The sequence below is a fragment of the Chrysemys picta genome, chromosome 3 (genome assembly GCF_011386835.1).
Source record: "Chrysemys picta bellii isolate R12L10 chromosome 3, ASM1138683v2, whole genome shotgun sequence".
Taxonomy (NCBI): Eukaryota; Metazoa; Chordata; order Testudines; family Emydidae; genus Chrysemys; species Chrysemys picta.
Genome location: NC_088793.1, coordinates 155957640 through 155985598, shown reverse-complemented (window position 1 = coordinate 155985598; position 27959 = coordinate 155957640). Strand labels below are relative to the sequence as shown.

General features: G+C 46.5%; 1 protein-coding gene across 2 annotated transcripts in view; it reads right to left on the bottom strand.

Annotated features, from left to right (window-relative positions):
- Positions 1-2137: 2137 nt before the first annotated feature.
- EHD3 (EH domain containing 3) overlaps positions 2138-27959 on the bottom strand; it is a 38183-nt gene continuing 12361 nt past the window's right edge. The window contains exons 3-7 of one of the 2 annotated variants that reach the window (XM_005289548.5): positions 20263-20360; positions 16058-16102; positions 7815-8227; positions 6358-6522; positions 2138-4287 (exon numbers count right to left, since the gene is read on the bottom strand). In XM_005289548.5, coding sequence (XP_005289605.1) covers positions 3760-4287; positions 6358-6522; positions 7815-8227; positions 16058-16102; positions 20263-20360 — 1249 coding nt within the window. In that variant the 3' untranslated portion in view covers positions 2138-3759. The remainder of the gene's footprint in view (positions 4288-6357; positions 6523-7814; positions 8228-16057; positions 16103-20262; positions 20361-27959) is intronic. The other variant, XM_005289549.5, reaches the window with a different exon arrangement.

Here is a 27959-nt window from a genome sequence, read left to right as displayed (position 1 = left end):
CATTCACGTCTGTTTAGTTTTTCCTCTCCTGAAAAGTTACATTTGGACCAAGCAAAGTGGCTTTTGCATTACAACCTACAAATCTTCTATGTTTTGGGCACTTGTAACAGATGGTAGAGCTCTTCTGTGGACCCCTCCTGTTGGCATCTTTAAATGAGAGCTGATGAAAGCTACCAGATTGGCTATTATGGAGACTGAAGTCCCCTGTATATCCATACAGTGTGGATACAGGATGGGCAGCAGCCATGCCACATGCCACTCTGCTGACTTGTCCTCAGTTTGGGACAAAATCTGTCTGTGCTGCCAGCCTGTTCAATCCTTGGCCTCTTTTTCTGAGACCGCTAAGATCAAGTGGCCAAACATGGTGTGAAGGTTTTTGTAATGTGGACCGAAACCACTGACTAATTTCATATGGACAGCTCAACAACTGAAGCCGCTAATGACGTTTCAGTCAGTACAAGGCTGGACTGAGTTGATCCAGAATGGAAGGCTTTGTATCTCTGGATCCTCCAGCCCCCACTAGAATGAAATTTATGGCTGACCTCAATACTCCTGCCAGAGGAACTTTATACGGGAAGAAAGGGTGATAGACACTCAGCTTTTTGATGTTGGGAACTGGGATTTTTGCTGCTAAAAGCAAACGTGTCACAACTTCACCACAAGCCCTTCCAGATTAGAAACCCCCTCTAGAGCCAGTCCCCAGAACTCTGAACCCAGCCTGGAGGTGGGAACATCATGAAGGAGTGACACAAGGTGCTTCCCTCACTTTCCCAGCCAGCCCCAGCCCCTGTTGAAATCTAACAGAAACTCAGGGTTTGGAGTTAAGTGAAAGCAACTTCGTTGGAGGAAGCTAGTAACATGCAGCGGACACGTGAATTGCAATGCAAGTTAGCTGGAAAACAGGTGTTACTGGCAAAATAGTGGACCCTGATAATGGAGTGGGAAAACAGACACAGCCTACTTTAGCATCTAACCTTGTGTTAATTGCTGTTCTGTCGACACTACCCACAAAGGCTATATCTACTGGGATCCCCAGCTTGCATACGTATACTCGCGCGCGCTCGCTGAGAGCTAGCTGGTGTACAAATAGCAGCGACGGCAGCAGAGGCACAGCCTTGCTGGGCCATGTACATACAGACAGGGTTCAGGCGGGTTTGTACGTGGCTTGGCTAAGACATGCTGCGGCTGCCTGCGCGCCCGTGGCTACACTGCTATTTATACTCATGCTAGCCCTCATCGAGCTAGTGCGACTATACCTATACCTGCTGGGAATTACCCTAGCTCATAGTGTCGGGACAGCCTTAGCTATACTCACTGAATGCTAAATCTGTGCTGTGTTACTGCTTACACCCACTTTCTGCATGTTACCAGCACTCAGTTGGGCCCTCACTGTGTTATTACCTGGGATAAAGGTCACTCAAATGAAGTATCACATCTTGCAGTGGTCGATTAATGCAAGCTCAGAAGACTATGTGAGGGGCCGTGGGACTACCTGGTTTGGTTCATTTCCGGTCCCAGTGAAGCTGTGGAGCTTTGGCACCTTCTCCTTCCATGACTGGCAGGAAAGAAATTACACCTCTACTCCGATATAACGCGACCTGATATAACATGAATTCGGATATAGCGCGGTAAAGCAGCGCTCCAGGGGGGGCAGGGCTGTGCGCTCCGGCGGATCAAAGCAAGTTCGATATAATGCGGTTTCACCTATAACGCGGTAAGATTTTTTGGCTCCCGAGGACAGCGTTATATCGGGGTAGAGGGGTACTTGGGACCATTCCTGCTGCTACTGAAGCTAGTGGCAAAACTTCAACTGAGCTGAGTACAAATGAGCTTATTTGGGTTTACCCTTCCTATATATTGAGCTAAATTAATATTGGGTGCAATTTCACTGGCTCCAGTGAAGCTACACCTGTGATTATGATTAGAGTCCCAGAAAGTAGCAGGAAATTTTAATGCAGATATTAACCAACCATGAGCCAACACAAGCCAATAAGGTTGTTCTGTACACAGGCAATACAGATGGTACCTGGAATGGTTTGCTTCTATTGTAGCCTCCAGGTAGGAACAGGGGTCTCTTTAAGAAACCACTGATATTTTATTCCACTATATAAGGGAATAGAGAAAGAAACAGTCCTGATTTATTTATTTTTTTAACTTTTTTAATAATATTTTAGGACCAGGGTACAAAAAGGTTAATGCATTAATTTTTAAAAGATAAATGCACTGCAGTAAGCACATCCTACATACATAGAATATATTTCTCTATATAATATCAACACAGATATAAAATAAGTTATGCTTGTCTTGGTTTTTTCATCACAGTAGGAGCTCAGCATATATCAAGTGACAACAAGAAGTGGAGCCATACCCCGTCCCAAATGAAAAAAGTACAAGGGGCGAGGGGGGAAACAAATCTAAAATGGAGGGATTATTACCAAAGTAAAATCCCCGGAAATCAGAAATTTCATAGTGAATGAAAGGAAGAGTTGGACATTTCTTGGCTCAGGATGGAAGTTCTGGATGGAATAAAGAGTAATTGTTTGAGGGCTAAGCAAGGGCTCATTACCGGTATCCAGGCTATTGCTCACAAGGACACAGAAAATACAGCAAGCCCTTCCTACTGCTACATGGTGCCTCTGTACTCTTGATAATAGATGATTCATCTGACAGTGTTGGATTTTTTTTTATAAGATAAGAACATGAGCTTGCGGTTTTCATTGTACACACTTCTGTGATAACAGGTAAACATATCACTTTCTCGGAATGATAAATACCATCCATTGTCCAGAAAGCTTTCAGAAGAGGAAAACACTGAGCAGTTCCGTATGACACATTCAGTGGATTATTTGAGGATGATGAAGCGGGGGAAATTCCTCCCCTCTAAACCATCTGATCTCTGCCTCTAAACATTCAACTATCTCCATGCCTTCGTCCCCTCCTTCTTTGTTTTCCTGTGGGTTGTATTATCATTTGCTTGGCCATGCCCTGAGTCGGAATCTCCCACTGGTGTCAATGGGAGATACAGGTGCTCAGTAGCTTGTTGGATCTGACCCACTGTGGTTAGAGGAATTCAAGCTGCCAAATTCAGATCCAGATTTCAAAAGCAATGAAGTTTGCGTGTGTTCAGATCTGCTGTTTTGGCTGAGCCCGCCCTAATGACAAGGGCCATTTGGAAAATTCATAACTAGATCTGGATCCAGATTGCAGACACCTCTATAGACCCTGTCCATGAGGGCTTTTATCTGGGGTTTCTGTGGGGGCTCATCACTAACGGTGATGTGGTCTTTTACTTTGATCTGCAGCTCAGGGACTTTTGTGTTGCTTCTCCTTTCCCACCAGGAATTTCACAAATCTCAGGCTGCGTCTGAACCCAACTAAATAGTGTGGATGAAGTTCAGGAATGACTCTGGAGATTATCCTCAGATAACTTGTGCCTAATCCAACCCCAGAAGACACAGCCTACTTGATTCTTCCCTCCATCCCCTTCTGTCAACTTCTGCCACTGCCTCTAAGCTTTTCCTTTCCCTTCATCTTTACAGACTACACATTAGGAAGCAAGGACATTACATAGGAAGAGTTAGTTGCATGTTATTATGAGAAAGGGCAGAGCTTTTTTGTTTTGCTTTAGGTTTTCCTTTGTACATTAAAATTGTTATAAATCCAAACGTGATCTCACATCTAAAGGTATAATTTAAGTAAACGTGTCTCTGGGTCTTCTCTCTTTCCCCCTCCTCCTGTGTCTCTCCGGTGACCTTCTTTTCACTCTGTCAGTTTCCTCTTGGATGGAGGGAGGAGATGGGAAGGAAGTTCATTTGGGAGCTCGTGACCTTCCAACTTGACCTTAATGAGATGATTAGCCAAGGCAAATTCCTCATCATCCAGCATCCCGTCCTTGTCGATGTCAGCCAGTTTCCATATCTTACCCAGCACGGTGTTGGGCAGCTTGGATCTCACCATCTCCCTCTTGGCATTGGCCCCAGTTATTTTACCATCGACGGGCGACAGCGTGTAAAAGATCTCATCGTACATGGGCTTGTCTCTGGCCACCACCCACTCTGCATCATCGATTCCTTCTCCCGCTCCTTCGCCGTAGCCATGTCCAAATGGGCCATGCAGGGTGCCCTCAAAGGCACCTCCCTTCACCATCTGCATGGGCCTTTGGGACTCTTCCTGGCGTACCAGCACCATGAGCTGTGCAATGTCATTGGCCAGCATGTCTTCCACTGTCTCCAGCAGTTTACTCTTCAGTGGCTGGAATTTGCTGAAATCTTGACCCTGCAGCTGATCCTTAAAGCAGGACAACAACAAAGAGAGGGTAAACTGCAAGCATTAGTAAGATTTAGCCAGGCTGCCGGGCAGGAGGTGACACAACAGCAACGCTCAGTACACCTCTTTTCTATCACAGATCCCAAAGCACTTTCAAAAAGGGGGGTGGGTAAAGATCGGGGACTCGAGTGAGGGGGACTAGAGGAGAACACGGCTCCCCCTCCTCTGCCAAAAGCAAAGGGAGAGCTCTCTTGTCCCCTTTGCTGGTGCTGGTAAAAGAGCAGTAGGTAGACAGACCCCTTCCTTCCTGGCTGGTGTGGCAAAAGCTCTCACTCCTGCTTCAATCAACTTTAACCCTTGGTAAAGATTATTATCCCCGTTTTATAGATGGGGAGAGACAAGGTGCAGAGAGGATCAGAGACTTACATAAGGACCAGGAATAGAACCTTCTTGCCAAAAGCAGGCACAAGTAGTACTATGCAGAGTACCCTCCCCGCAAGCCATGACTCCTTGACCCATTCAGCCCAACATCTGCTTCTGCGTCTCAGAGCACTTCTGCATGGCTTGCTACACCCCAGCTGGTCTCTCTGATTCTCTGCACAGCAGAGCTCCCATACCCATGCTCCACAGAGGAGGGAGGCCACTGCTGGGCCATAAGAATTGTTTGTTTATATGGCTTTGATTTTAGCCATCATGAACCACAATTTCAAGACATCAAAAAGAGGCCAGTACTTTATGGCATGTACTATGGAATGTACTACTCCATATTACTGTGTGGGGACATACAACCCTAGTATTACAGGGGAATGTACTATCTCATATTACAATAAAGAGAGGCACGGTTCAGTCTACATCCAAATAGTTTTAGAAGCAACTGTGACATTTCAGGAGTAATCCTTCCTTTAAAAATGCACGAGCGCCCCTCTCCATTATCTTATGGAGCAAACTGAGAAAGTGCCTGACGTGAGCTATAATTTCATTCTACCCCTTGTACTTCAGGGCATAAACTGATTGCCCATGAGAATAAGGGGGGGGGGGGGAGGTTCCCCTTAAGCTCAGCATTGCACAAATGGTGGAGTGTATACTTGTTTTCCTCTGACACATCAGATACCAGTCACTCTCTGCACCTGCGTTCTGGCCTTATTTGATGTGACAAACTCGACTGCCCGACTTTTCACAGCTAAGTAAAAGTGCTTAGAGCAAGTGTTACTAGTTCATCCTCTACTGAGAGAAGTCAAGTGACCTACATCTTTATCCTTCAACCTCTACTTCCTTCTTAAACAGCATCCATTTACTCCTAACAGTGGTATAAAATTCACATCTTAACAACTAATGAACTAGATCCTCCAGCTGGCTCTTAAGGACTTAAGAGTATTTTCCTCCTCTTTAAAAGAACAGCAGATTCCATCTGCTCCATAAAAATGTGGTAATAATCTTCACTATGCAACCGCTGGAAACAGGCTGCAGCCTGGATTGAAGCCAGCCGGTGGTTTGAACATCTCCAATATGGTTAGCATACACTACACGAGGACCTGATCCAGAACTCATTGAAGTCATGGAAAGGCTCCCATTGACTTACATGGCCGTTGGCGCAGGCCCCAAATGTGTAGCACAGAAAACCTGCTTGTCCTTTTAAAAACACAGAGGGATACTTTAATTGTCACATCCTCTTCCTCTACAGGAGTCTTTCTTTGCCAGAAATAAACAAGCAAGGGAGTAGAGAGCAAAAAAAAAAAATAGCCCCTATTTGAATACAGAATATTATAAATATTACATTAGTAGCATTTGTGAGGCCAGGCTGGTCCTGAAAGCTGTAAGTCTGAGGTCTGAAATAAAAGGCAGAAGGAGCTAAGTAACTCACTGTAAGAGTTGTTTGTGCCATAGACTCAAGTGAAGGAGTCTTCCCTCTCGCGAGGGCGTTAACCTGCCATTGTTGAAATATCTATGTCTAAATATAGCCTGGACATAACACAGGTTTCATTTCTGCCTTACAAAAGTCCTGACACACTTGTAACAGCATCAGTTCAGCATTGCTTCTGACTGACTCCCTACAGCTGGTCAATGCTCCAGCCTTGTTATTCCAGCACTTACCTGCATCTTTCTGAGATTCGGGAAGTCTCCTGGTGAGATCTGATGCTCCCGTTCGATCCGGCTATAAATCTCCCCCAAATTGTTCACAAGCTCCTTCTTCTTATTGTCTTTACCAAACACTGATGGCATTTCCTTCTTCAGGGAGCTAATGATGTAGGCATGGACCTGACGGGCATAAAAAAGAGATGGGAAAGAAGACCAAGAAGAGCATTAATGGGTACAGCTGAACATGATCTCCAGCAGGTGGTACTCATGCATCCAAGCTTCGGAGTAAACTCTATCCTCTCTCCCTTCCCCTTCACTGAGCTCTTTCTCTCTGCCTGCTCTTGCTGGTTATCACTGCTGCACAACACATACCATTCTGAATTGTGCGTCCTGATTGGTCTGACACAAGAACACTGTGCATGCTGGGAGATGTGTTTGAAAGTCACCTGTCACGGGGAATCGTTTTGTTTAATTTTACACCTCCCTGCAGGACAAAGCATCCTTCCAGCTAGCAATGCCACTTGGGTTAGCAGACATCATGCACTTTGGATCTAGCTAGAGTTTAATCTTAAAATTCATACTTTCTGTGTGGCTGACTTTAATCTGAATACATAAAATGAATATCTTATGTGCAAGGATTCTGCCGACCCAAGGGAACTAATTCCACTGATGTTGACTTATATCAATGTGACTAAGGGCAGAATCTGTCTCAGTGCCTCCATTGCTAACCTGACCTACAGTACTGGGTGAGGCCATCCTTCTATTTCCTCCCCTAATAGTGTGTTATGCTGGTCCAGATATGATACAAAAGCCTGAAGTATCACCTGGTCCCTCTTTCAGCTAGTGCAGGACTGTGCCCTACAGTATATTCTCAAGAGCTACATTCGGCCCAGTTCAAATAGTTCCAGTGGGTTTCCACCACTTGCTTTGAGCAACTCTTCCACAGGCTGCTACTAAGCTCAAGTATGATCTAGCAGTTTCCGTGAATTGCACTATATCTCCTTCTCCAGTGTGCATTGTTCTTGTGGGTCTCCTCTGAGCCAGATTTGCTCTGTTAAGACTATTCAAAATTGGAAGCCAAAGGCCCAGAACTGACCAAGCGCCGATATGTGTTTTATTAAGTCTGGTGATCCGGGATGAATTTTAAAGTTGCTACTTTAAAGCAAAGAGACTGTAAGAGATGGTGTCCATCGCCTGCCACTTTGTGCTGACAGCCTCCCTGATATGATTGCTTTTGCTTCACCCTACTCCCACACACATTATTATAACAGCACCTCTGGGTACAGCAACAAGGGCTAGTTGCTGCTGGGACATTTGTTTTTTCATATACACAGTCCCCCTTCTCCCCCCCCCCCCCCCCGTGCAACATGATGGACAGTGGCTATGACCCAGTGAGCTGAAATAGCCAAGACCTCTCCTCCATCCTCCCCACCGTAAACTCTACAAGGCTGAGTTTCTCTGGCAAGACCCACCTTGGCCAGCCGTGCCCGCTTGATGAGATCGTTCAGCTTCCGCAGGGCTGCATTGCGGGGCAGGCTTTGAATATCCCTGAACAGGTCCTGTTCCTCGGCCTCAAACAGCTTGCGGTTGTCAGGGATCAGCAGCGGATGGGACCAGAAGGAGCCAATATAGACCCTGATCACCTCGGGCGTGTTGACAATCTTCCCCAGGGACCACATGAGGGCGCCATATACGCGCATCAGCTGCTGGGTCTCGATTTGGTCAGCCTTGTTGAGCACCACCCTCATCTTGTCCTCGTGGTTCTTCAGCGCCTTGATGACGTCAGAGAACTCGTCTGAGATGTCCAGCTTGTGGGCATCGAAGAGGAGAATGATGCGGTCGACCCGCTCTGCAAACCACTCCAACACGGCTGCAAAGTCATAACCTAATGGGGGAGGAGGAAGAGCAGAGAGACACATGGGAGACGAGAGAGGCAATGCAGTGCTGTATTCATTGACAGGCTGAGAAAGAATAGGCAGCATGCTGCAGATTGTGCAGAGCTCTGTGGGAGCCAGATAAGAGAGGTACTGGAGACATCACTCTCCCCTCCACCATATCCCTGACTCCAACATGTGTGCTTCCCGCACCTCATTCTGACCAACACTATTTTGCCTAAGACATGCACAGTTTTTTTTACAGACAATAGTCCTCTTCTCTGGACTGGCTATAGGGGAGCAGCCAGACAAGTTTTAAAAGTCACACACACAAGAAACTGCCATGTTCAGAACGCAAACGGGTATATCCCTGCATACAGTCACATGACAGGAAAGGCTAGCCTCTTAATTACTTTTCATCAAGGTAACCCACGAAGGCTGCAGGGTTCTGGATAATTATAACCTGTACCCTGGCTGCTCTGAGGTGTATTTCTTTCTCCATATTAACAATATTTAGCCGTGGCAAAATTCAGTTTGTATTTTTTTTTTATATATAATTTTGAGGGATAATATGGATGTTTACTTTTAAACTTTTTTTTTTTTTTTAGATTTTTATCCATGTTTACAGTTGCAGGAAATTACAGGAGGGTACAGACAATAATTATTTAATGATGGCAGATGTTGAGATTCAAAAAGTTAAAGCTTTCTAACTAGTAAAACAAAAACTGTCAACATCATGTCAAAATATACAAATATATAAATATCCTTAAAGCAAACTCTAATTTAAAGTTCTCAAATAGCATTTTTTTTTATGTTGCCTAGCTGTAAAGGTCGATGATTATCAGTGGAAATACTTTTTCAGCAGTTTGTGTGTGTACAACGTTTACTAACATTTAATGACCTTATCAGGACCCAAATGAAGGGAGTAGCTATAGCATCAACTCAATCATTTCCGCAGCCAGCCTTGGTTACATACCCATCTCCCCTTTTCATTTTCACAGATCATCCTGCGCTGTAGAGTGCAGGCTGTCCCACCCCCTCTTTTCCTCCTCTCTAAACTCTTTTGTCGGTTTTTTTAAAAATTTCCCCCACCTGCGCGTGTTTTCATTCTGAGTCTAGCTGTGCCTGTCAGTGCAAATGACTACAGGGAGGACTGGAATGCAGCACTCGTGCACGCTAGAGGGCTATTTATCACTCTGCTTGGCACAAATAGGAGCTGTGCTCATAAATTCCTTTGAGTGTCAAATGCAATGCAACACATCTGAGTAGAATGTAATTCCTTTGGGCTTTCCATGGCCTGCTTGAGTTAGTGAGTTTCATGATGCTGATTGCTGGAACTTCACTGGCAAAACGCAGCAAGAGATATAAGCAGATGCCCTGCCCCAGGCATTTACTCTAGCTCTGAAATCACGTTTCCTTGCCGCCGCTACGTAAGACTCGGGCATGAATGGAAAATGAGTCCCGACAGTGGAAGGGGAACCAGACAAGATAAACAGGAAAACTATTTGCTTCCATCAGATGTTTCTTCATGGGACAGGTTTCCTTCTGCCAGCTTGAGAGGCAGTCAACGGATTTATCCCAGCTCCAGGGCTGACAAGCATTTCAAATCGGCAAGTCTGATGGGGGGGATTTTTCATCAGGTGGACTAAATTGAAAGAGATACAGGTCCTGTTGTGAGCACCTCTGTGCCCAGCCCCAGCTCCACGCACTCTCTGTGGCACTTAGAGCTTAGTTACATGGGGAAATAAGATCAAGAGGGGATAAAATAGACAAGCCATTTATTCACCCCAAGTTGCCTTTCGTAGCCAGCAGCCTCCACTGTGCTAAACGGCGCAGCTTCCTGAGCCGTTTGGCTCTGTCCACCAGTGTTTTGGTGACTTCCACCCCCGCACACCTCAGATATTGGTGTTGCCTGCAAATTTGAACCTGGCCACTGAATTTATACCAACGAAAACCCTAAGGAAGCGAGATTGCATCTTCCACCGATGGAAAGATTGGTTCTGAGTCAAAAAAGCTCCTCCTGGATACCTAAGAGCATCCTACACTGGGCTACAAACCAGTGAGGCATATCATGACTTGAATACTAATAGGCTCAACTGCTGTGACAGTATATCAGCTCTGGAGAGCACCTGGGATTGCTCTGTAGCTCAGTCTTCAGCACTATTCTAGGCCCTTTTGCATTCTGTACTGGCACCGCCCATGCTAACGCCAAATGAGTTCCCACCAGGCAACATAAGCCTGTTTCCATCAGCCTACTTTGGAGTAATCCCTTTATTGCATCCCCCTCAGCCTGTGATCTTATCAGATGTCACCAGGTAGGAGGGATCAGTTCTAAATAATAATAATAATACTTGGTACCTCTAAAGCAAGGATCTCAATGCGTTTCCAAACATTAATGAACTGAGTCTCATAACACTCCGGGGAGGGAGAGACGTTTTATCATGCCCAGTTTACAGATGTGAACACTGAGGCACAGAGAGGTTAAGTGACTTGCCCAAGGCTGCACGGTTAGTCAGTTGCAGAGTCAGAGAGGGGCACATGAGCAATGTTGAAGGAGCGGAGATGATGGTCAGGAGAGGAAGCAGCCACACTAAGCATCAGAGTTTAGTGAGAAGTTTGAGTAGGTAGCCACTTTGGTCAGAGAGATGAAATCAAATTAGGTGGTGAGGAGTCAGGATCTAATGGATCAGACAGGACATCAACCTGGGAGCCGAAACCACCAAGGTTGAGGGCAGGAAACTGGGCAGTGGAAGGAGAGGCAAGAGGCAGTGTCGGAAAAGTGGGCAGGGAGTCAGCTGGGTATAAGTGATGGCTACATGGAGGGACAAATGGAGAAGAGTTGGATGGAGAGTTCTTTAGAAAACAATGAGTGAGAAGGGGGAAGAGGAAGGACCTAGAGGTGGAAACAGGAGGAGCCCTGTGCCATTGCCATGGCTCTTTGTCATGAATCAAGGTAGGGAGTGTGCAAAAATGCTGCAGAGACAGTGGCCGCAGGGACATGGGAATCTAGGTTTCAGCTGGAGCCAGGAGAGGGAGGGAGGGAGAGCTGAGGAGGTCATGGATGGTAGTGATGGTCTTTGAGGTGGAGTGGCTGTTCCAGCTGGAACAAAGGGTGGAGGCATGGGGGTGAAGTCTGAAAGGGAGGAGACAAAGGTGAGAAGGAGGGCAGGAAGGCCAAGGCTTGGGCAGATGCCTCTTGAGATGAGGATTAGTGGATTTATGGGGAGAAGATAGGGTGAGGAGTATAGTTAGAGCTGGGGGGAGCAGCAGCAACAGGAGGGCAAAAGGGAAGGGAAGATGAAAACAGAAGGAGACATGATGGATCCTATATTCTTCTTCACATCTTGTCCTAACCTATTGTTTTAAGCAGCTGCCCTGTTCCTCTGCAGAGGTGGCTGCATTTCAGTGATGGGTAAAGATATTCCTCTCTCCCCCTCTCTAGATGTATTTGTAAAGTGCATAGGAACTCTTCAGAATGAAAAGGCTTATATGAATGTAACATGTCATCATTCCCAGAGCAGGGCTCACCATGATACTTACGCCCTTGCCTGTGTTTAAGGAAACAATCCAACACAGAGCTAGCAATTTAAAGTACTAACAGTGCATGAAAAATGGTGGGTGGGTGGATATGTGTGTGTTAGAGGGTAGGTTTATACTTACCTCCGGGTCCGGCTGTAAGCAATCGATCTTCTGGGATCGATCCCGGAAGTGCTCACCATCGACGCCGGTACTCCTGCTCCGCGAGAGGAGTATGTGGAGTCGACGGGGGAGCCTGCCTGCCGCGTCTGGACCCGCGGTAAGTTCGAACTAAGGTACTTCGACTTCAGCTACGTTATTCACGTAGCTGAAGTTGCGTATCTTAGTTCAAAGTAGGGGGTTAGTGTGGACCAGGCCAGAGAGAGAGAGAGAGAGAGAGAGAGAAACTGGCTAGTGGAATCCTCTCACACATCTTGGATATGTAAATGTTTCCAAAGCAAAGGTACAAGTGACCACACTGCAGTGCAAGTGCTTTCTCAGTCAGGAATGATGTGTTAATGTGAACTTTATAACACTAACATTTACATTAACAAGTATTTGGAATGGAACAGAGCAATCTCTGCTTTCGTGGTGTTTATTGTAGTGGTTTCAGGGCTAAGAAGAGACATGGGGCCTGATTCTGTTCTCGCAGGGTAAATCAAGAATAATTTCAACAACAGCATTTGAGTCAGATGGGTGTAAAACTTGGGGGAGATGAGCCAGTTCTCATGTTTCTAAACCGAACCCATGTTCCTGGCAACAGACTGTTTATTTCTACACAAAATATAATTGCTACTTTCTTTAAGTGTTATATCTCATCGTTTGTACCAGCCAGACTAAGCATTTCTTGGTACTTGGAACCACATTTTGAAAAGAGTTCAAAGTGCAATTTTTAAGTGCTCAGCACCCACAACTGGGACCACATTTTCAGAAGAGCGAATTTCCCATTTAGGCACATAAATAAGCTCCAGATTTTCAAAAGCGTTCAGCATCCAGCAGCTCCTATCATGACACTTGTGGCCAGGTGTCTCTTGAAAATCTGATCCCATTTATGAATATTGACTTCTGAAAATCTGGCCCCAACTGAGAGATGCTGAGGCCTTGGAAAAATCTAGCCCTTAATGACTATCTGCAGTAAGAACCTTCGCTCCTCCAGCCACAGCTACTGACAACTTCGAAATACCTTCACCATCAATCATTATTCAGTGCATTGAAAGAAAAAGTGATCTGCTTAAATACTGTGAATTGATTTAAAATCTGATTCATAAATATGGTAGAACATTCCCTGATTAATAAATGAGACACTTAGAAAACATCTATAAGTCACTATGGTTATAAAAATAAAATATCTTACAGAAACCTATTAGGAATTAAAATGTTTTATTTCAAAAATGCAACATTTGCCTCTCTGCTGTTGGTGGAAACACAACACAACTGCAGCATTTCCATCACTGAACGTTCAAGATTCATGAGTAAGGCCGTGAAAAAAAATCATGAGACTGGCTTAAAATTCATGAGACATTAAAAATAAATCTTGGGTTCTTTTTATTTGTTCTGGTTTCTGAGCCTTTAGTGTTACGCTCAGGTCACATTTTCAAGCTTTTCTCTGCAACCTGAATGGTTACAACTTGCTTTTTTTAAAAAGAAACCTGAGTTGCATGCAATCATATGACTCCAGGAGCAGAGGCATTTGGTAAAACACCAAATATTGTGATAATATTACAAGAGCTGGCAAAACTGTAACAGCATTGTGCTAATGGATGAGAATGAGGAAGTTGAAATTGACCAATGTAGTTTCATCCTGTGAGTTGAGTGAAATGCAAAATGTAAGCAAACAGCATCTGTGGTGAAGACTAGGCACAGGTTTAAAATTCTTCCCTTTTTAATTTTGGTTATCACACTGTTCTTGATGTTACATAAGAACATAAGAACAACCCTACTGGATCAGACCAAGGGTCCATCTAGCCCAGTATCCTGTCTTCCGACAGTGGCCAATGCCAGGTGCCCTAGAGGGAATGAACAGAACAGGTAATCATCAAATGAGCCATACCCTGTCGCTCATTCCCAGCTTCTGGCAAACAGAGGCTAGGACACCATTCCTGTTCATCCTGGCTAATAGCCATTGATGGACCTATCTCCCATGAACTTATCTAGTTCTTTATTGAACCCTGTTATGGCCTTCACAACATCCTCTGGCAAGGAGTTCCACAGGTTGACTGTGCTTTGTGTGAAGAAATATTTCTTTTTATTTGCTTTAAAACTGCTACCTATTAATTTCGTTCAGTGACCCCTAGTTCTTGTGTTATGAGAAAGAGTAAACAACACTTCCTTATCTACTTTCTCTATACCAGCCATGATTTTATAGACCTCTACCATATCCCCCCTTAGTCATCTCTTTTCCAAGCTGAAAAGTCCCAGTCTTATTAATCTCTCCTTATACGGAAGCCGTTCCATACCCCTAATCATTTTTGTTGCCCTTTTCTGAACCTTTTCCAATTCCAATATATCTCTTGAGATGGGGCGACCACATCTGCACACAGTATTCAAGATGTGGGCATACCATGGATTTATATAGAGGCAATATGATATTTTCTGTCATATTATCTATCCCTTTCTTAATTATTCCCAGCATTCTGTTTGCTTTTTTGACTGCTGCTGCACATTGAGTGAATGTTTTCAGAGAACTATCCACAGTGACTCCAAGATCTCTTTCTTGAGTGGTAACAGCTAATTTAGACCCCATCATTTTATATGTATAGTTGGGATTATGTTTTCCAGTGTGCATTACTTTGCATTTATCAACATTAAATTTAATCTGCCATTTTGTTGCCCAATCACCCAGTTTTGAGAGATCCTTTTGTAGCTTTTCGCAGTCTGCCTGGGTCTTAACTATCTTTAGTAATTTTGTATCATACTGGTAAAGAAATATTGGTAAAGAAACTTTTTGTAAAATTAGTTTCATGTTGATAGTGTCCATTTAACTTAATTTTTCATGCAGGATAGGAGGTGAAAAGCCCTCTGACTGCTCTCCTTTCTGCTCCAAGCACAGACATTACAGGCAGAACCTGTAGTCACATAAGATTGCTATTGATTTCAACTTTACACTGTACCATGAAAATGCAGGACTCTCATGGACAGACTTGCTTCTAAAAAGAATGACTTTGCCCTGCATTTGTCATCACTGAGGCTTATTCTTCATAAGAGAGACATCTGGGCTAGAATATACATTTCCTTGGCTGTGCAGATCCCTGGGCTGGACTTGAGCCAGCAAAAATGGACATGGCTAAATGCATATGTTGGAAATGAAACCTAAAGCCAGTTTAGCAGCTCTCATCCTTTATCTCCAGGCTAGGCTCTCAGGGCTTGTCTACATTACCCACAGGATCGATGGGCAGTGATCGATCCAGCAGGGGTTGATTTATCGCGTCTAGACTAGACGCGATAAATTGACCACAGAGCGCTCTCCCGTCAACTCTGGGGTACTCCACCGGAGCGAGAGGTGCAGGCGGAGTCGACAGGGGAGCGTCAGCTGTCAACTCACCGCAGTGAAGACACTGTGGTGAGTAGATCTAAGTACATAGACTCCAGCTACATTATTCATGTAGCTGAAGTTGCGGAACTTAGATCGATCACCCACTCCTCCCCACCAGTGTAGACCAGGCCTCACACTCAACCGCTAGTGCGGGAAGAAAAGCAGACTGGCTTGAAGGATTTTCACTAGGAGAAGATTTCGTTCACACAAGAACTCAGATTTCTGGATGTCTATTCAACCCTTACCTCAACCAGGAGCCCAATACAGCCCAGCCAGAACACCATTGCATTCAGTGGAATTCCATTTGCTTAGCTGAGGATCTATCTTTAGGCCAGTGTGAAGCTGTCAATCATTGGTTAGCAAAGTGTGCAATGCTTAGCCCTCCAGTGCTGCACTGCTATAGCAGAGGATGAGTAATTGTTATCAGAGGATTATTGGCTTATTTAGGAGTGTGATGCAGTTTACTGCTCCGTGCAGGGCATCACTGCAAAATAAACAGAGGCAGCATGGCCTAGTGCTTTGCACATAGGGGCAAGGAGGCAGAAGCCTCTGACTCCTGGTCCCTACTCTGTTACCGAGTCATTGTGTGACATGGCACAAGCTGCACCCTCCCCCCTTGTGTCACAGTTATTCCCATTTTACAGGTGCGCATAAAACTCCCCTCCCAGGAGCGTGGTGAGGATTAGTTATGCAATATCTGAACAACGCTTTGAAGAGACAAAGCATTCAGTATTATTATCAAATGATCAAAGCGGCCAAGACTACAAAGCGACCGCTGCTTTGGTAAGAATACCTCCATACAGGCATCTACGCAGACTGCTATAGCCCTCTTCTTGAGCTGGAGGAAATAAAAGAAAGGGGAAGGAAACGGAGTGAGAGACAGAGCTAGATAATGACAAATGCTTTAAACGTGGACACCGACACCCATCTCAGCAAGAGAAAGAAATGACCACTCTTCTCATGCCCAGGAGAGTCCAGAGCAGTGAAGGGATGCCCTGTGCTGTGGCTTCCAGGCAACACTTCCCTCAGGTACTTTAAATCAAGCCACCTTTTACCTCTCAGTGAGGTAGCTCCACCCCTGAAGCACAGCAGCATTGACCCTAGTGATCCCTAGGCAAGGAGCGTGCTATGCTCCAGGAGCGGAACAGGGCAGATCGCTATAGGCAGCTCATCAGCAAAGTTCTGCACCTTTCCTGATTTCACAGCCATTTACCTCCCTCTGTGTAATTTCCCTCTGGCACTCAGCCTTCTGACTCTGGCCCTGTTCTGCTCGGCAGCACGAGTGATGGAGTTCTTACTGCACACTTAGATGCCCCGGACCTTTGCACTGACAGACAGTATGGGCCGTCAGCTCCTCAGCGTCCTGCGCCTGTCTGTTCCTACATCCAGATTCTCAAGGACCCTCAGGACTTTCTTTTGGAGGGTGACCACTGGTAACATTAGCACGTAAGGAGAGCATTGGCTTTCTGTTTACCCATAGCACAGCTGCAGCGTGGGCTGTGATACTGCACGCCTGCATGCCTCATCCCTACTTGGGAGGGACCACCCCCAGGAGTGGGTGAGGTGTCTAGTCTCCAGGCTCTCTCTACTGAGACTGTCAGCAAGGGGGCAGTTAGTGCTAACATGTGCTGGTGTTCTGAGGGTCACCTGCCTACTGGAAATGGACTGTGACCCCCCATTTGACAGTGGCTGTTCAGTAGTCTAGCAGACAGCAGTGAGTTTTGGTCAACGTGACCCTTCGCTGGGTTCAAATTAGTGAGAGGCTCCATACCTCACACTCAGTCCCCTGGGCCATGCAGACACCAATGTATACTGATTCTGCCTTGAACCAGTGTGTCCCTGTGGCACCCAAGACTCCCTGAACCATTGGGACAGGGATTATTTCTATGCTTCTTTTCTGAGGACTAGTGGAAACATGCCAGGCCCCTGTGGGTTAAACCACTTCAACACAGCATGCAGGAGTCTCCTGGTGTAGTTCTAGTCTCCGTTTCCCAATAATGCCCGCTCCGCATCAGTGGGAGAAGGAGATCTATAGATGCCAGCTAGATGATGCTAGCTGGAAGGAAAGCCCCTACCTTTAAGGATTTAAAAAATAAAATAAAACGCTGATTTAGTTCATTCAAGGGGAGAAATAAATCAGCTGCATCTTACGTATTTCACCACCCCTATTATCAGCCTTATTTTCCCCTTCAAATAGTTTTCAAATATTGGGATCCATGGAAGCTGCCCCTTCAGGACCCTACACCACAGGTACGCTGGGGCGAGGAAAGCAAGGCTTCATAGTTGTTACAAGTGAGCTCCCCAAAAGAAAGCCATTCCTTCCCCGCTCCTAGCTATTTTGAAGTCTCAGCTAAGACACTTCAAGGTCTCCATTGGGAAACATCTGTCAGACATTTATCTCTATTAGGTGCCCAAGTGAAATCTCAGTGAGCTGGCAAGGTGTGTGTGTGTGTGGGGAAAGCATTTTGCTATGTCAGCAATTCCTGGCACTTTCCCATTCTCTTCCCAGAAACCACACTGCTACTCCACCCGCCTCTGACACCAGCTTGCCAATGAGAGCAACTGGCTAGCCAGGTGGGTGGGGCCAGCCTCCCCACCTCTTCTTGTTTCTTCTCTATCATAGTTGGGAGTTAAAATTCCCCTTTTCAAAGATGGCTTCCTTGAGAAGAGCTGTGAATCATAGAATATCAGGGTTGGAAGGGACCTCAGGAGGTCATCTAGTCCAACCCCCTGCTCAAAGCAGGACCAATCCCCAACTAAATCATCCCAGCCAGGGCTTTGTCAAGCCTGACCTTAAAAACCTCTAAGGAAGGAGATTCCATCACCTCCCTAGGTAACCCATTCCAGTGCTTCACCACCCTCCTAGTGAAAAAGTTTTTCCTAAGTTTTTCCTGTGGGCAGCCTCTTCCCTCATGCATCACACCCCGACCCCTTTAGACCCTTTCTGTGCTGCAAAGCAGATCCTTCGGTGGTGCAAGTCACCATCAGGCCATTGATTTCAACAGAGCTACACTTATTTACACTAGTGGAGGATCTGGCCCTACAACCCTAACCAGGTCATTGTACAACCTGCTACAAGATGAATGTAGACACAACCCAGCCATATCCCCATAATTTAGCTAAAGCCTCAGATGGTCCTGGATTTTAATTCAGTTATGGGGACATTAGGTCTCTTCTACACTGTACCATCTGATTGGGTGGTGGTCAGGGGACAACCACGCTGTCTCTGCTTCCCTTGACTTGGTTACGATTTTAGTGTAGAAAGGGCTTTGGCGTGTGGGACAGCAGCAGATGGCCACGTTCTTCCTTACACAAACTGTGTGGCAGGTGGTTGCTGGTGATCCAAGATGCAACTGGAGCAGAACCCTTGATTTTTTACTTCAAGTCACAGGCCCAATCCATCACCATCTGACTGCATTAGAGTCAATAGAGACAAGGGAAAAACTGGGTCCCATGTGCTGAAGCAGTCCTCCAGACTGTAATCTGCAAACGGGTATTGTGTGAACAACTCACACAATGCTCCAAGCAAGAGAGCTCCCATTATGCTGCCTGCCATAGCTAAGATGGGGGAATAGGACACAGGGTATGTCTACACTGCAATCAGAGTAACCCACGCTAGCTGTGCCCTGGGCAGCATGGGCTAGCTACTCGAGTACATACACAGGCTCCTGGGTGGGGTTGTACAGCCTGCAATGTCACGGTTTTACTGCTGTCATTATTTAAGCTTGGAAATATCCACAATACTGCAGTCACATCTCTGATTGCAGCATAGACACACCCTCAGAGGCACGTAGAAAAGCACTGGGGAAATTTACAGCAGAGATTGCAGAAAACACTGGTCCATTTTGCTACAGGATATTGTCTGTGTATCTTATACCTCTGTTGATTTTTTAACTGAGAACCTGCTACTGGGTGTCAGCAAAAAGCATTAAACCTTGTTCATTGCAGAGTTGATTACTCAATGACAAGAGAAAGTGAAATGCACAAGAAAAGCCCTATTTATGGGATGGAGACGAGTGTAATATTAGAAAAGGCATTCAGGGCATAAGAAACATTAGGGGAAGGGCATGCATTAAGGTTAGGGAAAGGGATTAGCAAGGCCTGCATTGAGATTTAATTAGCAAGCATTAAAATATGACTTTCACAAACATTTATTTTTTCAGACCTGTGTTTGGGGTTGTCGGTATCGCTTACTAGGTTATTCATCCTAATGCCTGCATAGCGCTTTCTGTCATCAAGACACTCTGCAGACGTGAACTGCTGTATCACCATAATCTCAGGAAATGCAAGTGTCACCAATCCCACTTGACAGACGAAGAAACAGATTCCGAGATGTTATGGCCAAAACATTGAAGACTATCCACTCTTTTTGGGTGCCTAAGATGAGGCATCTGCATGTCTCAAGCTGGGCTCCCAAAAATGAAGACACCCAAAATGAGTGGACACTTTTGACATTTCTGTCCTCAATGATTCCCCCAAGATCACATAGCAAGGGGTAGAGGGGCAGAGCGGGGGTTAGCACAAAGGAGTCCTGAATACCATTAAAACACATTGCTCTCTTGCCACTCTCTGCTTTGAGTCAGGTCAGACACCTGACAGTTACAGCCCGCACTCCTGCTGAATGCCCACCCAGAACCTGCAGTGCAGAAAATAAAATAAAATAAAAAATGGTGAGGAAATTACCAGCCGACCAGACCTTCTCAAGCCTCAGAAAAGTTCAGCTTAGGTTCCAGGTCAATGCTTATTCCATTTGTATCAGTTCTCCCATCTCTGCTTGGGTGAGATGCAATTAATTCAGTCCCTGTTGGCAGCCCATTCTGGGACCATTTCCGGTACCATACTGCACACTAAGTCCAATATTAGATCAATATGACCATAAGGTAACTCTGAAGACTCCCATTATGGTTACCTACCTCTTGAGTTTTAATAGTTTGAAAAGAAACTCTGAATACTGGTCTCTATTTGTGTCTCCAAGCCAGAAGATGGCCTAGCCCTTACCTCGGCTAATTCTTTGCTTCTCTCCTGAAAGGATCCCTGGAGTATCGATCACACTGATGCTCTCTAGAACTGGGTTGGGTAGCTGGGCACATACAAATCTGTGTAGAAAGAAGGGGAAAAAATCTGGTGATAAATTGATACCTCAGGATGTATGATTCAGCTCCTCGTCTCATTTACTCTGCGGTAAATCCAGAACTCTGTTGATATCAATGGAGTTCCTCTGGATTTACACAGGTGGAAATAAGCCAGAATCTAGTCCCTTCTATGCTTCTTTGGCTCTTCTGGAAAATATTTTTATGTTCACTCTGTTATGCGGCGCTTTTTCCATGTGGGCCCCAAATGTAGGTTGCTAAAGAAAAACAATGTGCAAATCCCAATGTGGAGAAAACTATTTTCTTTTGCTGTTTAGATTGCAGTGAGAAAGAATTTTTGTTTTTCTTCCTGTAAACATTCCCCTGCAGGGTTCTGGACTCAACTGAGCTGAAACAGCAACACATCTGAAAAAGCAACAGCATAGTGCTAATGCCAGGAAACCCAAAAGCAAAGCTGGCTATAAACGGAAAGCAAAACTGACCATTCTAACCTCACTGATGAGAAAGCCAAAAGAAGACCAAAAGCATACACTGTTATTTATCTTGTTGGCCCGTGGTAGCATTGCATGGGTGCCCCTTTGGCAATCATATCACAAGGGAGGGGAGTTATGTGTGGGGCAAGGCGCAAGGCAGTGGAAATTGGCATGAGAAGTAACAGCCATGCATTGTCATGGGAGGAAGCAGCAGCACCAGAAGAACTTTTGGCCCAACCCAGAAGTAAATTTGGCACACCGGACGGCTAGGTGCAGTCAGGATGGGGGAACACAGTCCAACAGTGCTGCTGAAGTCACTGTGGCATCCAGGGCCGGCTCCAGGCACCAGCCCTCCAAGCATGTGCTTGGGGCGGCACCTGGAGGGGGGCGGCGCTCACCGGGGGAGAGTGGGGCCGCGGCCGGGCTCGCCGCCCTCCCCCGGCGCTCCGGCCGGCCGGGGAGAGCGGGGCCACGGCCGGGCTCTCTGCCCTCCTCCCGGTGCTCCGGCCGGCCAGGGAGAGTGGGGCCGTGGCCGGGCTCGGTGCCCTCCCCTGCCGCGCTCCCCGCCGAGGGGCGGCGGGAGGCTTTTTTGCCTGGGGCGACAAAAAAGCCAGAGCTGGCCCTGGTGGCATCTGGACAAACTAGTGTCACTGCTATCGGTTGTTTCTTCAATACCTTTTCACTCTGAAGTATGACACAGTCGTTTTTTATAGGAATGGGCTTAGTCATCTGGCAATGGGAGTCCCACAAACTTCTGCCCCACATGGTTAGGGATTTCAGTTCAAACACTACCCCAGCTTGGCAAGTGGCCATTTCTCACTGCATAATTGTTAGCTAACAAAACCGGAGTATTCAGCAGCATTTCTGTCGTGGCTTTCTCACTGCATAGCTTACGTATCAACAGGGCAGTCAGCGCTAGAAAGACCCATTTGGTCATGTAGCCCATCCTCTACCAAGACAGGATTGTTCCCTGCAGTATATGCCTGAGTACTCTGTCAGGGCTAGTTTTAAATGACCCATGCAATGGGACTTTCAGCACTTTCCTTGGGGAAGCTATTCCACAGAGGAGATCAGTTCTGAGGCCAGAAGAAGGGGATTTAATAAAATGCCAGTACAAGTAATTGCATCCTGGCTGCTCTTGAAATCCTGCCGTCGTTTCCAGTGGGATAAGTTATGCCTCACTAAAACTTTGTGCGGGCAGCTGTTCTGTGCCAGCAATAGATGTTCCACTGCAGAGATGGTTGTGTCTCAGTAGTTACGTAGCTGGGAGGGAGGGGTTGAGCTGAAACCATTTTATTTACTAGCACACTCACCTCAGGTACCATTTTCTCCGGAAAAAAAAAGGGGGGGGGGGCAAAAAGTAGGCCTGTCTATTAAATATTAAGGGTTCTCTGCATCACTTGGAGGCAGCCACAATGTATTTTCCACAGTGTAGTTGCTATGATTCCACTGCTAAAGTGATCAATGAAACCAGAGTTTAAAATGTGGTTATACCAGGGAAAGGAACCACATACAAGTGCCACCTTCTTCCTCCACAGATAATGCTTAATTAGTTGTGCTTAGCACTTCACATGCTTAATGAGACATAGCGCCAGCCCCCTAGAGCAGACAATCTAATACCCATCACTGTGGAAACCAGGATGGGGTTAAACACTTTCTCTGGGAAAGCAGGGCTGCTAGATCTGGTGGAAAGGGCTGGCAGGTGTGGCTTGTCAGACTTTGAGACTGAGAGGAGCAACTGACAGCTGTGCTAGGATGGGCGTGAAGCAGCCTATAAAAGGGAAGCAGCGGGGTGTGAGGAGGAGATTCTCCTCAGGCAGTGGCTGTCATAGTCCTAGGCTGAGGGGAGAGTAACTGTGGAAGTTAAGGCCTGCTAGGACCCAAGAGGATCATATTATCATGGCAAGACTATTTCTGTTTTGTTTGGACACAGCGGTGAGGTGGAAAGCAGCTGCCCTGTAATTGGTTCATGCCTTGGGACCTAAGGTTAGGGGGAACCATGCCTGGGCTGGGCTGTTTTCTCAGGACTGAGTCCACAATGTTTCTTTTGGTTCCTTGCTGTTTCTCTGCTGGGTTTTGATCTGCCTTCAAGGAGGTGTGACTGCAACTCCATCTGCCACCCCCTCTCTATCCAGAGAGTAAGAACACTCCTTTGATGGTGGAGAAAGAAAGGGAGGCTGGATTCTGTTCTGGCCCAGGCATTGTTAGCTCAATTCCAGCTGCAGGGCCAAACCCATGTGAAGACAGTAGGGATTGCATAATTGTTTCATATGTGGGGGGCAGACCAGCTTACAGAGTGTCTCTCCTTGTTGACAATACACAAACAAGGAGACCCAGTTTGGCCAATGGTGCAAACTTGATGTGAAAGTGATGGGCCAGATTTTTGGTCCTGCTCCATGCACTTTGTGCCATTCAAGTTGCTCTAGATGTGGGCATATACTTTCTCTGCCGGGGATACTTCCAAGAGTCTGGGAGCCCCAGCTGATACAAAGTGCGTGTGTGTCTCCCTCATTTCAGTCCCCATGGCACAGCATGGTCAAGGAGGGGCCAGAGCATGATTTTGCCTCAGCAATCCCCAGCTGGTGGAGGGTCCTGCAGCTGGTGCTCTGTAGAAACTGAGAGCAACAGTTGTTACCTGCTTACCCAGTCTCTGCTGTGGGAGCTGAATGCAGCAGAAAACCTGGCCCAATACAACAACAAAAATGAATCCCTATGACAGTGGTCCCCAAATTTTTTACCTCATGTACCCCCTTTCCTCTGTCATGGCTCTGGCTTGGGGTGAGGGGGAAAGGGGATGTGGTAAGGGGGCTGAAGCTGGCAGGCAGGGACCTGTGGGGCTCCCTCCCTGCCCCTTGTGGGGACTGGCCTTGACCCCAGCTGTGCCCCCCCCCAAGCATTTCTCTGTGCTCTCCTAGGGGGTGCACCCCACAGTTTGGGGACCTCTGCCCTATGATGTCATGCTGATACCACTTTTCAGAGTAGAACTGCACTATAAGGTGCAGGATCTTCATCCAGGAAAAATTCCAAGCACATTACACAGCTACAGCCCTGAAATGCAAGGGCGAAGGACAGGTAGTCTGATCTTCAGGGTGACTGGCTGACCATTATGATTGACTACTCAGATGACTCATTCACTAGACCAAGATATGTTTGCTACCTCCTTTAACAGGCTGGTGAAATTCTCATCTGTTAGAAATAACACCCACTTCAGACATGGGTTGTCTCTTAATTTGCTTAGGGAATGTTACTTCCCTCTCTTCCTCCCCCGCCCCCCCATGGTATCACTGGGCAAGAGTTCTATAGGCAACTGATCATATGTGCCAGAGTGATGGCTTAAAATAACCAGCCACAGTTCACTACAAATACAGGGGATTGCCAGGGATGCGCTATGAAATTTGGTTCATCAATAGAAATACATACAGGACAGAATATAATCTTTCCTAATCTTGACTGGGACTTTTGGGTGTTGCTGCAATATAATGGCTAAACAATCACAGCCATCTGGTGGTAGCCACTGCTAGCCTGGGTTGGATTTGAACTCCAAGAGGCTCTGTATCCACATACCATTCTCCTTAGATTGAACATACTGAGCCAAATTCACCTGGGTGTTACTAGGTTGGCAGAATTAGCCAAGGAGGGTGGTATTTGGCTCTCTGTTCCCTGGCTTTAACTCTTAATGACCTGATTGTCAGAATTTAAGATACGTTCTTTCCAGAAGTGGGTTTACTGAAATCCCGAAAGGCTAATGAACTGAGCAGTTCATTCTCTGGAATGACCCATGGAACACAATGCAAAGGGATGGAGCAGCCAATGCCTCCCTGGGTGATGAAAGCCCCATCTCCCCTGCATATGCAGATCCTGCAAGCGTTCACTGGCAGAGAGATACGTACCAAGAGCAGGATATTCCCCAACTGTAGCACTTGCCGCACTTGGAAAATAAGCTTCCTACTTCTTTGGGGAACCCTGCCTCTCTCTGGCCAGTGGGCCAGATCTTCAGCTGGTGTATACTCGTATAACTTTGTTCACTTCACTGAGGATCTGGCCCATGACCTCTTGCAGATAAAGCAGCAGGACAATTCTTTTGGGTACTTACTTATCTTCTGAAGCAGTTGGTTGTTGCTTTATATAGTTGTATGCACTAGGCAAAATGCACCTCCAACTCTGCCACGTGCACTGTACCAGACTTTCCCCCTTTGAAGTCTCTTCAGCCAGCAGTTCAGAAAACACTGCCCCTTTCTATTTTCTGCCTGGTGTTGGCAAAGAGGGGGTTAATCAGATTTCTTGGCTACTAGCAGAAGTTGCTAGATCGCAGGCCCTGGTTCTCATGGGAGACTTTAATCACCCTGATATCTGCTGGGAGAGCAATACAGCGGTGCACAGGCAATCCAGGAAATTTTTGGAAAGTGTAGGGGACAATTTCCTGGTGCAAGTGCTGGAGGAACCAACTAGGGGCAAAGCTTTTCTTGACCTGCTGCTCACAAACAGGGAAGAACTAGTAGGGGAAGCAAAAGTGGATGGGAACCTGGGAGGCAGTGACCATGAGATGGTCGAGTTCAGGATCCTGACACAAGGAAGAAAGGAGAGCAGCAGAATATGGACCCTGGACTTCAGAAAAGCAGACTTTGACTCCCTCAGGGAACAGATGGGCAGGATCCCCTGGGAGAAAAACATGAAGGGCAAAGGGGTCCAGGAGAGCTGGCTGTATTTTAAAGAATCCTTATTGAGGTTGCAGGAACAAACCATCCCGATGTGTAGAAAGAATAGTAAATATGGCAGGCGACCAGCTTGGCTAAACAGTGAAATCCTTGCTGATCTTAAACGCAAAAAAGAGGCTTATAAGAAGTGGAAGATTGGACAAATGACCAGGGAGGAGTATAAAAATATTGCTCAGGCATGCAGGAGTGAAATCAGGAAGGCCAAATCACACTTGGAGTTGCAGTTAGCAAGAGATGTTAAGAGTAACAAGAAGGGTTTCTTCAGGTATGTTAGCAACAAGAAGAAAATCAAGGAAAGTGTGGGCCCCTTACTGAATGAGGGAGGCAACCTAGTGACCGAGGATGTGGAAAAAGCTAATGTACTCAATGATTTTTTTGCCTCTGTCTTCACGCACAAGGTCAGCTCCCAGATTGCTGCACTGGGCAGTACAGCATGGGGAGAAGGTGACCAGCCCTCTGTGGAGAAAGAAGTGGTTCGGGACTATTTAGAAAAACTGGACGTGCACAAGTCCATGGGGCCGGATGCGCTGCATCCGAGGGTGCTAAAGGAGTTGGCGGGTGAGATTGCAGAGCCATTAGCCATTATTTTTGAAAACTCATGGCGATCGGGGGAGGTCCCAGATGACTGGAAAAAGGCTAATGTAGTGCCCATCTTTAAAAAAGGGAAGAAGGAGGATCCGGGGAACTACAGGCCAGTCAGCCTCACCTCAGTCCCTGGAAAAATTATGGAGCAGGTCCTCAAGGAATCAATTATGAAACATTTAGAGGAAAGGAAAGTGATCAGGAACAGTCAGCATGGATTCACGAAGGGGAAGTCGTGCCTGACTAACCTAATTGCCTTCTATGATGAGATAACTGGCTCTGTGGATGAGGGGAAAGCAGTGGATGTGTTATTTCTTGACTTTAGCAAAGCTTTTGATACTGTCTCCCACAGTATTCTTGCCACCAAGTTAAAGAAGTATGGGCTGGATGAATGGACTGTAAGGTGGATAGAAAGCTGGCTAGATCGTCGGGCTCAACGGGTAGTGATCAATGGCTCCATGTCTAGTTGGCAGCCGGTTTCAAGTGGAGTGCCCCAAGGGTCGGTCCTGGGGCCGGTTTTGTTTAATATCTTTATTAATGATCTGGAGGATGGTGTGGACTGCACTCTCAGCAAGTTTGCAGATGACACTAAACTAGGAGGCGTGGTAGATACACTAGAGGGTAGGGATCGGATACAGAGGGACCTAGACAAATTAGAGGATTGGGCAGAAAAAAACCTGATGAGGTTCAACAAGGACAAGTGCAGAGTCCTGCACTTAGGACGGAAGAATCCCATGCACTGCTACAGACTAGGGACCGAATGGCTAGGTAGCAGTTCTGCTGAAAAGGACCTAGGGGTCACAGTGGACGAGAAGCTGGATATGAGTCAACAGTGTGCTCTTGTTGCCAAGAAGGCTAACGGCATTTTGGGCTGTATAAGTAGGGGCATTGCCAGCAGATCGAGGAACGTGATCGTTCCCCTTTATTCGACATTGGTGAGGCCTCATCTGGAATACTGTGTCCAGTTTTGGGCCCCACACTACAAGAAGGATGTGGAAAAATTGGAAAGAGTCCAGCGGAGGGCAACAAAAATGATTAGGGGTCTGGAGCACATGACTTATGAGGAGAGGCTGAGAGAACTGGGATTGTTTAGTCTCCAGAAGAGAAGAATGAGGGGGGATTTGATAGCAGCCTTCAACTACCTGAAGGGGGGTTCCAAAGAGGATGGAGCTCGGCTGTTCTCAGTGGTGGCAGATGACAGAACAAGGAGCAATGGTCTCAAGTTGCGGTGGGGGAGGTCCAGGTTGGATATCAGGAAAAACTATTTCACTAGGAGGGTGGTGAAACACTGGAATGCGTTACCTAGGGAGGTGGTGGAGTCTCCTTCCTTGGAGGTTTTTAAGGCCCGGCTTGACAAAGCCCTGGCTGGGATGATTTAGCTGGGAATTGGTCCTGCTTTGAGCAGGGGGTTGGACTAGATGACCTCTTGAGGTCCCTTCCAACTCTGATATTCTATGATTCTATGATTCTATGATTCTACTCCCTGAATTAACAGCAGGACCTGTGCTGCTGCTCCTGCCACTGAATCATGGGTGCAGACAAATGCCCCCACGCACCCCACATGCACACATCCAGCTCCTTCAGCACAGAAGGATGATAGGATAACAGCACACCGTGATGAGATGAGCTCGTCCACTGGAAGCTTAGCAACAATATGAAGATTCATGGATTGTACTAGGTCACCAGCATAAATCAGGCAGCCAAAGTAAGGTGCATTTGTATTTTACACTTTGTGTAGCCTCCTTATTACTGCTCCTGTCCCCTACCCTGAATGTTTCTGGCAGCAAGGGCTCTCCTGCATTGTCTTTCTGTGGTGAGGAAGCTTCTGCAACTCC